We start from the raw sequence: 12,992 nt of genomic DNA, 5'->3' as shown, positions 1-12,992 counted from the left end.
GTGAAAAAGTCACCATAAAAGGTCTCTTCAAGTTTGAACCCCACCCAATTTATATTGCACTTTAACTGACCCTTTTGTCAAAGTGCACAGCAAAACTATACTCAAAAGCAAAGGTGTTCTAGGATATATCCTCATTGACCTTGTCCACATTTTCTAGTTTTGTAGTTGTAACTATGTCAAAAACAGTGGTATCAGCCTATAAAACCCAACATGTGTATCTTCCTGTTGTCCATGTTCAAATCCACAAATTCTCTACAAGAGCTGCTGTAAGACTTTGACGATGGTGATCTCTTTTCCTCTTTTTCATTTGTCACTCTGCTTCTCATTCTGACTAAAACATTTCACCATGTTCCTTTTCTATATTCTGTCTACCCTTCCTTTTCATTATTGACCCCCCCCCCCCCCCCCTCCCATTTTCTTCCAGCACCTATCAATTTCCCTCTAACCACATAATGATAAGCTTGTTACATTCAGCAGTTGCCATGGTTGTTGATTGATGGTGGCAGAGGGAGCTTCAGCAGAGGGAGCGAACAAACGACAGAGAGACAGAGGAAGAATGATTGAGATAGCAGAAAAAAAGAAGGAAAAAACATGAAAATTTAAGAGATGAAAGAGCTGAAAAGAAAAACAAGTACATGAGGATGAGGAAAAATATAATAAGAAGGTTATATGAAAGAAACAGAACAAAGAAAAAATGACAGGTGGGTCACACCAAACAAACAGAAGAAAAAGAGGTCACATTTCTCCTCTTGCATTAGTCAAGAAACTAGATTTATACCTTGTATAACTCATGTATTGTAATGATATTATAAAATTGTGTTTACTGCCGATTCACTCTCTTGAGTGATTTTTCTCTTGCTCGTGTTGTATATAGCACACCCAGTGGATTCTTGAAGTTTCAGTTCATTTCAACTCAGCTTTATTTCTACCTGTAAAGGCAGTTGTATGTGGCAGTTTGTCATTTAGATCAACATGTATACATGCAACAGAATGCAGAAGAAAGAAGAATGATCGACAGTGAGTGTGATATTAATCTTCTAATCATGTTATTTCCCAAAATGTCAAAACTATTGCTTAAAATGGTTGTTTGGTCTGAAGATCCGAATGACTAATGGTTGTTTTTTTTCTTTAAATGCCTTCTGAGAACACAAGTAGTTATCCCCAAAATAATATACCTTGCATTAAGAGATTTGTTAGTTTGTACAAATGGGGTCATAGTGCAACCTCTGTGTTCATCTCTGTCCTCAGGCCCAAGCACCTGTTCTCACCCTGCACCGCAGCAAACTGAAAACACCCAGGGGAGTTCACTGGCAGCCACTCCTTCTTCACAGCCTTCATCCACGGATTCCTCCTCCTCGCTCCGCGCTCCTCAGCTGTCCCCGCAAGTCTCCCCTGGCTCTCAGCTTTCTGATGTAGCCTCAGAGAGTCCACCTGTGGAGGGGAGTGGCCCGGCCACCAGTTCAGCCCCACTCTCTGACCCTCAGGGAGGTGAGGAGGAGGTGGTGAAGGTGGACGAGCCTAAGGAGGCCAAGAGCAACAAAAAACAACATCTCCATTGTCCTACGTGCAAAGTGACTGTCAATTCCAGCTCCCAGTTGGAGGCCCATTGTAGTGGTATGTATTATACAATGCTATATCATTTTAGTTAACAGCTTAGCATGTGGAAATGTCACAACAGTGTTTTTTTAATCTATAGCAGATTATCATTCTGACATTTCTCCCTCCTCTCTGATTGGCTGGATTAGGCTCTAAGCACAAACAGATGTTGGATGGTCAGAACAGCAGCCAGTCACAGCGCAAAGTCAAGATGGCATCATCTCCCAGACCCGCCAGCAGAATTAAGCAACGAATGGGCAGCAAGACCAGAGCGGTAGTTGGTGTGTCCAGCCAGCCCTTTCACTGTGAACTGTGCCAGGTGTCCGTCAACTCGGAGACACAGCTGAAGCAGGTGTCTGGGTTTATCCAAATACAATGCATGCGACTAATTTTACTACAAAAAAAAACTCAGACTAAAAAGACAGAAAGGCTAACCTTTGTATTCTCCAAGGTAAACCATATGTTGGCTCTATAGTTTGTTAGTCAGAGCTGTCCTGGCTGAACCTCTGCTCTGTATACCCCTATCTCCTTTTAGCACATGAACAGCAGGAGACACAAAGAGCGTTTGGCTGGGAAGCCTGTCAAGGCAAAGTTCACCCCCTATAATAAACTACAGCCCAGTGCTGTCTTAGCGGTAAGAATTTGTCACACACGCGCACACATACACACACATTTGACTGCTTTTATTTTTGTCCACATTGTACATGGTCATTAAAGAACACATACAAACGGCACATACACATACTCAGCAGATGCAAATGGTAAGCTCTGCCTGGCACCTGTCAGCATATTTGCAAGTCTGATAGTTGTCGAGTGGTTGGTGCAAATAATTACCAAGTTCCTCGATGTGCTATTTTGAAATAAGTGCCTTGTTTTAACTCAAGATGCTTTAACTGAAGTTGCTACAGAGCAAAGTTTATCTCTAATAATCTGTTACCCTCAACTTTTCAAAAGATGACTGATGACTTTTGTAGAATTTAATTAAGTCTTTTCTCTTGTGTGTCAGACTAAACTGGCCCTGCAGAAGCAGCTGTCCAAGGCCCTGCCAGCAGGTTTCCTAACCAACCCCCTCAATCCGGCTGCCTTGTGCACCATGGCACCTGGACCATTGGCACTACGGCTACCGCCAGGTCCTACAGCCATCATCCAGGGTCCCCTGATCAGCCCCACACTCTTCAGGCCTGCCCCAGGACCTTTGAGGGCCACGCATGCTCCCATTATCTTCTCTCCTTACTAGCAATGAGCCAAATTAGTCTGGAGGACTTACAGTAGTGTGGACATAACCTAGCCAAAGCTGGACAAGGCAGGGGACCCCCTGAGTGACAAAAGGACACTATGCAGTGACAGCGAGGGCAGCATATCAGCACATCAAGTTTGGCAGGTTCAAGTCATGAGAACAGTATGCACAGTCCCCTGGTGCGGATTGAGATATCAGTGCTGACTGATCAGTGTCTTGCCTCCATTATAAATGGAAGGACCATCACTCAGCTGTTCCTCTCAACAAACTGTTGAGTGCATGTTCCCCGGGGTCAGGACCCCTCTGGAAGCCATAATGACAAGCATCTTTTAGTTTTGTTAATAATACTATAATAGACAAATACACAAGGGTGTGTAAATGTTACTAAGTGTTTGTTGCCAAAATTCTTTAATTTTAGAGCTTTCTAGTTGTACTCTGGGAGAACAAGTACAGAACTTCATCCCTGCTTTCGTTTTAATAATCAAATATAAAATGAAGAAAATCCAGATTGTGTTGATCTCCCATGAAACTGGCTACTTCCATGTAAGCTTCTCCACCTATGAAAAGACAAAGAAGAGCCATAACTTTGGCTTACATCTAGACAAATGTATGTCTTCACAGCTATTGCGGAGGCCTTTTCTTAAGAATTTATTTTAGATAATTACATACATTGATGTTTTTCTCAGTTGCTCTCTGTGTTATGAAGTGACAATCAACCACCACCATGATGATGATGATGCCAAGTATACCTGCTATATGGAAACAGAACACTTGTAATACATACAATGAGATGGTTTAATTTAAAGTTATAAAGTTTGAAACTTGGATTTCTTCAACATGAGCCATGTTAACAAGCTCTTCAGGTGATGGTTTGATAAATAAGCTAAAGCAACAGCTTGATATGGTTTGTGCAATATGAAGAGACAGGCTGATGTGTGCTGTTGTCCAAAATTATAAAAAAAAAAAAAAAGAAAGAAAAAAAGAACCACATTATTAATTGTGTCTGTGACATTATTAAACATGTTTTTTTAATAGAGTTGTATTTTAAAAAATTGTGTTCCTTCATTTTAGAAATCTCTCCACCTGACTGCTGAATCATCCTAAGCAATATGTGTTTTTTAAGTAAAATTAATGACTAGTGTAACTGTGCATCAATTGCAATAATGTAAATTATTATGTGCTAAAAATGTCAATACTGTATTCTATTCTATGGACTTATAAATAGTACTGTTTTTTTTTACACAGATGTGGTTGTTTTTCTTCATATGGATGCATGGATGCATCACTCATTGTAGTTTTATAGTGAGTTTACCATATGTCATTTATTCATTTGTTGCAGACAAGAATCTTTAATGGTCTTTGATCCAGGCACAGTAATAACTTACATCACTTGTATGATAAAAGTACAGAGGTACAAACACCCACAGAAACACAAGGAAAATGACTTGTCAATCCTTTAGCCAGAGTCAAAACAACATGCTGCTTGAGTCAGGGAAAAAAATGACACAAAGTCATTGCTGATGTGTCCCTCACACAGAAGTATACCAAACTCTTTCTTATACTCTAGAGCCCTCTAGTGGTATTTTACAAAGAAGAGCAAGACATGATAACCCAAGGGCGGAGGTTAGAGAGCCAGGAAGAGGTAAGCATTTGTATCAGTTAAACAAACAACAAATTATGAATGATATTAGTTATCATGCTATTCATAACAATGGTAATATAAGAAAACAAAAATTCATCATCTAAATCTCATTATTATTGCTGCACTAACCCTGCTTAAAATCATGTTTAGTTTCCTGGATAGAGACCTGATACTTTGGCATAGATCACCTGATAGATCAGAATAAATACAAATGGACGTTTTTGGGATTGTTTAAAGTTAGGTTAATGCTTTCAGGACAGAGCAACAGAATATCAGGTGATGTTTAAAGCTGGTTGTTATTATTGTTATCATCATTATTATTATCATTATTAATATTATTATTTGAATTAATTTTTTAAACATTGTTTTGAAAAAGCTAATCTAAGTTAGTTTTAAAATTTTAGTTACTAATTTTAATATAATTTTATTTATTTTATATTTACGATGTTTTTTGGCAGTGGCCTACTTTCTCATGACCTCAAAATTAAATAAATATATAAATATATATAAGAAATCTGCTTCCGGAAATGACGTCCGTTCTTGTTCGTCCTTTCCAGAAGAAATGGCAGCTGTTGACATAGACGTGCCGCTGGAAACAGAGCCTCAAATCCACAATCAGGAGGACCTGGAACGGTAAACATAAATTTGTCCGGCGTGTTTAATTGTGCTTCGTGTATAACGCGAAAATAACCCGGCTGAATTCAAACTTTCGCTCGCTGACAAGGCTCGGAAACAACAGCTCGCTTAGCCCGTAGACAAGCTAACAAGGCTAGCTTGCCGGGGGTATAACGGCAGCAGCGTGTTTCAGCCTAGCTAAATCTTTGTTGTACTGATTTTGTGGCAGGCGCTGGTGGTATCGTAGTTTCGATGGTTGAAATTATACAGCAACCTGTGGGACTCGAAAATATAACTGACGGAACAGTTGCTATATAGCGCTTCTCAAGACAAGTGAACCGGTGAATCCCGACACATGCTCGGTTAGAGACATCCAATAACTCTTGTATTTTGAAACTCACTGAGGTAACTACTGTTTAATTAACCTTTTTTGTACGTTCACATTCTTAGATTTAAACACTGGAGTTAACGCATCAGTGCCGTTTATTGCTGTGTTCTTAGCAGCCACTGCTTTTCCTCTTTCGAGAAATTTCCATACCAGACAGCCAAGTAGCCGGCCCTAAGCTAGCCTCGGAACTCACTTTCAGAACACTTTCAGATAAAGTTACAGCGATTTTACAACTTTCCAAACTGCCTCAAGCATCTAAAACAATCTCAGCTATTTTAAAAGAAGGTGTCTGGTAAAGACACAGAAGTATTAAATTGATCAAAATAACGTGGAGCATCCGGCGGGTTTTAGCTTGCTAATGTTATGAATCATCTCGGTAGGCAGGTCATCGCTGACAGGGCACTTTGCATTTCTCATTTCAATTGTCAATGTCAATGTCTACAAACCATACCAATTAATTTTAGACCCTACCGCACTTAGAACATGCCATATGTGAAAGATAGACTTAAATACATGTTTAACTTTCGCAGCAGGTACTTTGTTCAGTTGTTAGGTTCTGAAATAATCCAAGGAACCAGAATGAGGGGGTTGTTACGAGGTTTGAATACAGTCTAGGTTTTAAATCACCACTATCTAAATCATCAGGGGCATTCAAGGTCCTTAAGTCTGACTACATTAATGGACTCTTGCATAAATCTGAAATGGTGAATCTGCATCCTGTATTTAAAGGATTATCTTCAAATTGAGCTGTTCTAAACTCTGAAAAGACTTCTAAAAAAACTCTTTGGAAGTGCCTTTGCATTATGATTGAGCTTATTTGCCCTGATGCAATGTGTCCTGACAGGTTCTGAATGTGGTTTCCTGATTCATTTCTAGGAGTTGTGAATGCATTTTTCAATAAAGTGTTGGAGCTGTAGATGTTGCAGTCTTTCATGTGGTAATATTGAATATTGGTTAACAATGTTCAGTGTTGCTTGTAAAGTTTTTACAAAGCTAATCTCTATATCACTGGAACAGGCCATTTACATATTTGGGTTAATTCTATCAGCTGCGCTCACCTTATCGCCAATGTTGTGTGCTGATATCATTGTTTTGATGAGTTTGTTTGGCTTTTGCATCAGTTATGGTCTTTGACACTATGGCACATGCTGCAACAGAGCCTGTTTTCTATCAGTCCACAGAGAGCAGCACAGCAGTAGCTTTTTCCTTATGTGCATCAGCGTCAATTTACCCTTTAGCACTTGGCATGTGTGACAGGACTGCAGCAGGTGAATTTCACTGCTATGTTTAGTACTGGAGCTATCAGGACTGCGTGTACCCTGTTCTGCTGTCCCAGTTCCAGGTGTACCACACCACAGTCGAGTCCTTTCAGACATACTCTCACTCTGCCCCATCTTCAAGAATTTCCCAGGTAGATTGAAATGACAAATTGACTGGTTTCTTGCAGAATAGTTTGTCTTTGTTTGATAGCCCATCAGTTTGTTTCATCTTTGTTCCTGCTCCACCTTGACACTGGTTTCTGTTTCTCCTCTTTCCAGTCAGGCTGAAGGCTTCAAAGAACAAGGAAATGCACTCTACAGCAAGAAAGATTACTCTGAGGCTTTCAACTATTATACTAAGGCCATCGGTGAGATTACCACACAATATTCCTAATCATGGGAATTTTATTTTTGCGGGTTTGTACACAGACATGACGATTTGCATATTTACAGGATATTTAGGATATCTCTACTTTTGGTGTCTGTGCCTAGATATGTTTCTCTGATTCTCTGTATTTTCTACCCACATCTCAATTCGCCTCTGTAACGTGGATTTTTCTTTCATCTTAAGATACTTGCCCCAAAAATGCAAGTTATTATGGCAACAGAGCAGCCACACTCATGATGCTGTGTCGCTTTCGAGAGGCCCTTGAGGATTCCCAGCAGGCTGTGCGGCTGGATGACTGTTTCATGAAGGTCAGTCCGTAAAGACCCTCAAATCAAGAGAGTCATCTTCATTCTAAGCTTTGCACACTTGTCTTCAGACCCCGACTGCAATTTCGGAATAGAGTTGGATATGTATGGTTTTTTTACCCATTGGAGGTGTACCCTTTCTGTCACACAGGGGCATCTACGCGAGGGTAAGTGCCACCTGTCTCTGGGAAATGCCATGGCAGCCAGTCGCTGCTTTCAGAAGGTTCTGGAGCTGGAGCCCAGCAACAGAGAGGCTCAGCAGGAGGTGGGGATCATCTGAACCTTTCTCAATTTATTTAATCACAATAGAAAACAAACATTGGACATATATATACCAGTCAGAGTCATAGAGCTTAATTTGCATGACTGCGTCCTCAAACTCTTCTTGTCACATTGTACAGACAGTGCTTATAATTGACTGTGGTTTTTATTTTAGAACAAGAACGCCGCGACTCTTCTGGAGTATGAGCGAATGGCAGATTTTGGCTTTGAAAAGCGGGATTTCAGAAAGGTACTTTAGATCCATTCTTTTTCCCCCAAATTCACAAAAGGTACTTCCTCATTTCAGTTAATTTAAGTTTTGTCTGACTAGAAAAGTTTTTTTTATGGCACATGAAATGAAAAATTTAAGCTCTTTGGTTTGTTATAAAGATCTGACCCGTTTTACACATTTTTCAGTCACTATCTGATTAGTTGAAGAAATCCTATGACTGTTAGTCGAAGATTGCCTTTAGTAGTTGACAGGCTATTTACGGTAATCTTCTGTTTAGACAGTTTGAACAGCTTGTTTGACTGGAAAGGTGACATTTTCATATGAAAAGTATGTAGCTTCTATAGAGCTCCAACATTTGCATTTCTCTCATGTCTGAATGTAGCAATGGAGTGTAACAGATATAGTCAATATTTGGCTCTTGTCATGACCCAGGTGGTGTACTGTATGGACCGGGCCTTAGCTTTGGCTACTGCCTGCCACCGCTTCAAAATCCTTAAGGCTGAGTGTCTGGCTCTGCTGGGACGCTATCCAGAGGCTCAGTCTGTAGCAAGGTAGGAACAGTTGAGCTTTTATTATGGGGGAGCTGGTGTTCAGGTCATGGTGTATGATTCTTTTGTTCACAGCAGGTCTTTAAACAAAACTTTCTTTTACAGTGATATCCTGCGAATGGATTCTACCAATGCAGACGCATTGTACGTTCGAGGTCTGTGTCTTTACTATGAGGACTGCATCGATAAAGCTGTACAGTTCTTTGTCCAGGCCCTGCGCATGGCACCTGACCACGAAAAGGCCCGGCTAGCCTGCAGAGTCAGTTTGTGTTTTTGTGTCATTTTTGCTCACACACTTTATTTGGTTCAAATTTCAATTGCTGTCATAATTAAAGGTTTAAAAGTAAGACAAGGACCTGTTCTCTTCCTAAATCAGAATGCTAAAGCCTTAAAAGCCAAGAAGGAGGAGGGCAACCAGGCTTTCAAGAACAGCAACTATGAAGCTGCCTACCAGCTGTATACTGAGGCCCTGGCGATAGACCCCAACAATATCAAGACCAATGCCAAACTCTACTGCAACAGAGCCACGGCAGGAGCAAAGGTAAAAGGCAACATTTCAGCTCAAGTCACGTATTATGATCTAACACAGGCTTGCACAGTATCCTCACGTCTTAAAGAGCAAGGAAAGTAACTGAGGCAATAGGAGTCTGTGAAACTAGCAATTATATGGAAGGCAGTCAGACTGATGACACTTGATCAATAATACTGTCTGGTTATTTGCTTTAAAATAGCCTTGCTCAATCATTTCACTGTCTTTAACTCTTCCTCATCAACAGCTGAAGAAACTTAATCAAGCCATTGAAGACTGCACCAGTGCAATCAAACTAGATGACACTTACATCAAGGCCTACTTAAGGAGAGCTCAGTGGTATGCTGCACAGTCAACATGAGTACAGTTACCTTTATTTGTGTGTTTTGTTGTGCAGCATTGTGCAGTTTTTGAGTGACTTTGTGTGACCCCGTAGTTACATGGACACAGAGCAGTATGAAGAGGCTGTGCGGGACTACGAAAAAGTTTACCAGACAGAAAAAACCTCAGGTAAGCTCCTGTCTTGGCTGTATCGTATTTACTTTTGTAAACTGATTCACTAGCTGGCCATATTTACACACACTCACATGGCTTGATTTTCATTTTATTACTGTAGATCACAAACATCTGCTGAAGACGGCACAGCTGCAGCTGAAGAGGAGCAAGAGGAAAGATTACTACAAGGTGCTCGGGGTCGGCAAGAACGCCACCGAGGACGAGATCAAAAAAGCCTATCGCAAACGAGCCCTCATGCACCACCCAGGTTGCCCAGTTGTTGTTTTTTTTCTTTTTTTTTAACACATGCAGAGTACTGGCTTTGATTATTTTTTTTGGTTATATATCTTAAGGTCTCTGGTATATCATTATCTTGCAGACCGCCACAGTGCAGCGACTCCAGAGGTTCAGAAGGAGGAGGAAAAGAAATTCAAGGAGGTGGGCGAGGCCTTCACCGTGCTCTCTGACCCAAAGAAGAAGATCCGCTATGACAACGGACACGACCTGGATGATGACGGCTGCTTTGATGGTGGAGGTAGATACTCTTAGTTGTCTCTGTTCTATGGCAGGATTTACATTCAACCTGCAGGTCATTAGTGGGATGGAAGAGAGCAGGAGGTCATGGTAGGAACTAAAGGACCAGCTTGGTCATATTTTTTTTTTTTTTTTTTTTTATCCAGAAACCTCTTAAGGATTAACATTTCAGTGTTTTGGTTCTGGGATTGTGCATGTTGGCTCACTGTCACGGTGGCATGGCTTACTGGGACACAGAGCTGCTGTTAATGTTGTTAGTAACACCTGTGCTTTTCCTACCATGACAAGTCAGGCTGTCGTAACCTTACATGACGCACATGTCCCCACAGTCCCTACAAGATCCAAAGATCTTCTCCCTCTAGGGGGTGCCACAGGTTCAAAAAGTTTTTATTGGGTTCATGTACTCAGTTGTCCCTTTTTTGTTTCTGTGATTGAGAGTTATATCAAAGTCACTGCATGACATTGGTTGTGATTAGTGAAAGTGAGCAGAGTTTAAACACAAATGATAAAAAAAATTAGTAAACTTTAGTTGTACATTCCAAACATTAAAATGAAATGTGAATCTTTAGGACCAGTCTCCCCTACTTAAAAACTACTTAAAAGTCAAAGAGTTTCTGTTTCTGTGTTGTGTACTCGCATACACACTGTATTGATGACACTTGTATTTTTAAAGGTTGTAAAATGTGTGAAGTATATGTCAAACAGCTCGATTCAACTTCATTCTGTGTTCAGTCATTTTGTTCTTCCAGAAGGCCTTCATCGCCAGCTAATCCCACAGTATTTGCCTTTCTTTCTCTGTAGATTTTGATGCAAACAATATCTTCAGGGCTTTCTTTGGTGGCCACGGTGGAGGATTTAGTTTCGATTCCAGTCAAGGTGAGTATTTCTTTCCTGTTTACACATCTTTAAATTTAATGAACCATGGTTTGAGTCCGTGCATCCTCATAACTAACTTTATTTTAAATCTTTTCTCCCAGACTCTGGACCTGGAAATTTCTTTTTCCAATTTGGCTAAAGCAAAGGAGTTTGTGGGAAAACGCGGCCCTACAGAGGACAAAATTGACAGCCACCTTGTGATACTCATACTCCTGAGTGTCTTGCAAAATCTCCCAGCCGTTCTTTTTCAAAAGATTTTTGATTATTGCATTCACACCTAAATTTACTCCTCACATTGATGCAAACAAACATTGGGAAGGGTAATTCAGAGGCTTTAGTTATTAACAGTGAAGGAAAAGAAGTCCATAAGAAACCTTTTGAAAGAGGTTTGGATCAGCTGATTCCGAGCATGTCACTGTTGCCAAAATTCAAATAATGATAAATGGAATTTAATCTTGTAAAACCACCTGAAGATGATCAGTAGTAAGGAATGCTTTGGAAATATAAGCGCATCATGGTTGTTTCTTTTTTTTTTTTTTTTTAAGGTTCTCCAGGGACAGCAGGTCTCTATTGAGCAAGAGTCAATGTACTGTAGAAGTTCAAAACTGACCTCAGGACAGCCTGTTAAGGACAACACTGGTCTCTTGCAAGGGTGTTTCCAGGTTTTATTGGCTTACTTGCCAAATATAGAATCAACTTGCTGGGGTTTTTTTTCCTTCTCCTCCATACTGCATTGTATGTTTGACTCGAATGTAAAGTCTTTTGTGTCCATACCATTTTTCTTCTTTAGGTCTTCCCTTTGTCTGTTTATATTTATTACTGTGTATTCTAAACTGTATGCAGCAGATTGCCATTGTCTTCCCCCCTTTTTTTTTAAAGAGACTCATTTGTAAATGTTTTACACATCATCATCTTTGCTCTCAGATTGTACAAATTGTGTTTTACGAAACAGGCCAAAATCAGCATACACACACACCTACAAATTTTCTTCTATTGAAAGCACCAATCACACATCTGTCCTGCTCTCCCATTCAAATTCAAGTGGTGCCTTACCAGAATGAGTAGATCAGCAAAACTTACATTGAAAGCTGAAGAAGAAGCCACTTCCTATTTGCAAACGACAACAGTCACGCTTTTATAGGAAAACCTCTTTCATGTCTGGCCAGTAAATAGAATTTTGCAAGTAAATTCTTCATCCTGTAAAACGTAAAAGAAATTTCCTTTCATGTCATCAACACTTACTCCTAGCTGTCATCTACCTATACTTGTCATGCACGTTCAGTCAGTACAGCCCTTCCCCTACTTGTTCCACTTGTTTAAAGGGGCACTGAAAGTAGGCTGGAAGCTTCCGTTGTTAACTGTTTTGTCACTGATATGTGTATCATTTTTAAAAACTTGTCACAGTATTAACGACATGCTTTTCTTATTACGTAAATAAAGGCTCGTCTTTTACTGTAATGTTGGACTTAACTCTAAATTTATTTATGGAATAAGTTAGAGGAAGATGAGACTTTTTGCTTCACTGCATTTCAGTGCTAGTACTTAAAAAACTTTACATGGAAATTGCATGATTATCTCAAATCTCGGATGCATTGTTATACAATGAATTATCCAACAGTATATAACGTAAACACGTACCGAAGAATGGTTTCCTTTCCTTCAAAGCGAATTAGTGTTAATTCTGTTATTTTTCTGAAACGTTAGCACGTTAAAATAAGGAAGAGTAAAATGTCGTATGACTTCTTTGTATTGATCTGACATTTTCCACCACTGTCTATAGACTGTATGTGTGATTAAACCGACCAAAAATTTTAACCGATGTTAACAGGAGCAATGTTTCACCTGGAAATTAACACATTGTCTTGCGCAGGCATTTTTCCGTCCTACCCTGAAACTGACAGTTAAGTGAGTCAGTTTTTAATTAAGCGTTTTTTTCCGATGTACACTTTTTTTTTTTTTTTTTTTTTTTTTTAACCAATGGTTATTTTAAATTTAGTAGTTTTATGGTAATTTATTTTAGGCGGCTTCTTATTATAAGGATGTGGGTGTAGCTGACATCACACACGTGACCGCTTTTAAGCCAATCA

General features: G+C 39.8%; 2 protein-coding genes across 3 annotated transcripts in view; both read left to right on the top strand.

Moving 5' to 3' along the window:
- The window catches only part of LOC121201531 (zinc finger protein 385B-like), a 54,918-nt gene extending 50,900 nt beyond the window's left edge, over positions 1 to 4,018 (top strand). Inside the window, exons 6-9 of the mRNA XM_041067408.1 lie at positions 1,249 to 1,614; positions 1,746 to 1,948; positions 2,132 to 2,230; positions 2,603 to 4,018. Of these exons, the coding sequence (XP_040923342.1) occupies positions 1,249 to 1,614; positions 1,746 to 1,948; positions 2,132 to 2,230; positions 2,603 to 2,833 (899 nt within the window). The 3' untranslated portion in view covers positions 2,834 to 4,018. The remainder of the gene's footprint in view (positions 1 to 1,248; positions 1,615 to 1,745; positions 1,949 to 2,131; positions 2,231 to 2,602) is intronic.
- Positions 4,019 to 5,014: 996 nt separating this feature from the next.
- Positions 5,015 to 12,363, top strand: LOC121175522 (dnaJ homolog subfamily C member 7-like). 2 transcript variants are annotated; one of them, XM_041029305.1, is made up of 15 exons: positions 5,015 to 5,108; positions 6,815 to 6,889; positions 7,017 to 7,105; positions 7,309 to 7,433; positions 7,582 to 7,695; positions 7,867 to 7,941; positions 8,356 to 8,474; positions 8,577 to 8,730; positions 8,848 to 9,012; positions 9,248 to 9,339; positions 9,437 to 9,510; positions 9,617 to 9,763; positions 9,875 to 10,030; positions 10,831 to 10,905; positions 11,007 to 12,363. In XM_041029305.1, the coding sequence occupies exons 1-15, from the start codon at positions 5,038 to 5,040 to the stop codon at positions 11,042 to 11,044; spliced, it is 1,569 nt and encodes a 522-aa protein (XP_040885239.1). In that variant the 5' UTR covers positions 5,015 to 5,037; the 3' UTR covers positions 11,045 to 12,363. The 2 variants fall into 2 exon arrangements, with proteins under 2 accessions (XP_040885239.1, XP_040885240.1); XM_041029306.1 differs by lacking the exon at positions 6,815 to 6,889.
- The last annotated feature ends 629 nt before the right edge of the window (positions 12,364 to 12,992 follow it).

This window comes from Toxotes jaculatrix, chromosome 21 (genome assembly GCF_017976425.1).
Source record: "Toxotes jaculatrix isolate fToxJac2 chromosome 21, fToxJac2.pri, whole genome shotgun sequence".
NCBI lineage: Eukaryota > Metazoa > Chordata > Actinopteri > Toxotidae > Toxotes > Toxotes jaculatrix.
The sequence above is the reverse complement of the archived record's forward strand: the minus strand, read 5'-3'. Positions and strand labels throughout refer to the sequence as shown.

Bases quoted from the DNA above. Each gene is read 5' to 3' on its own strand.
- LOC121175522 (XM_041029305.1), top strand. From the start codon at position 5,038: ATGGCAGCTGTTGACATAGACGTGCCGCTGGAAACAGAGCCTCAAATC. The intron at 8,475-8,576 runs GTAGGAACAGTT...TTTCTTTTACAG, and splicing joins GAGGCTCAGTCTGTAGCAAG to TGATATCCTGCGAATGGATT. The intron at 10,031-10,830 runs GTAGATACTCTT...CTTTCTCTGTAG, and splicing joins CGGCTGCTTTGATGGTGGAG to ATTTTGATGCAAACAATATC.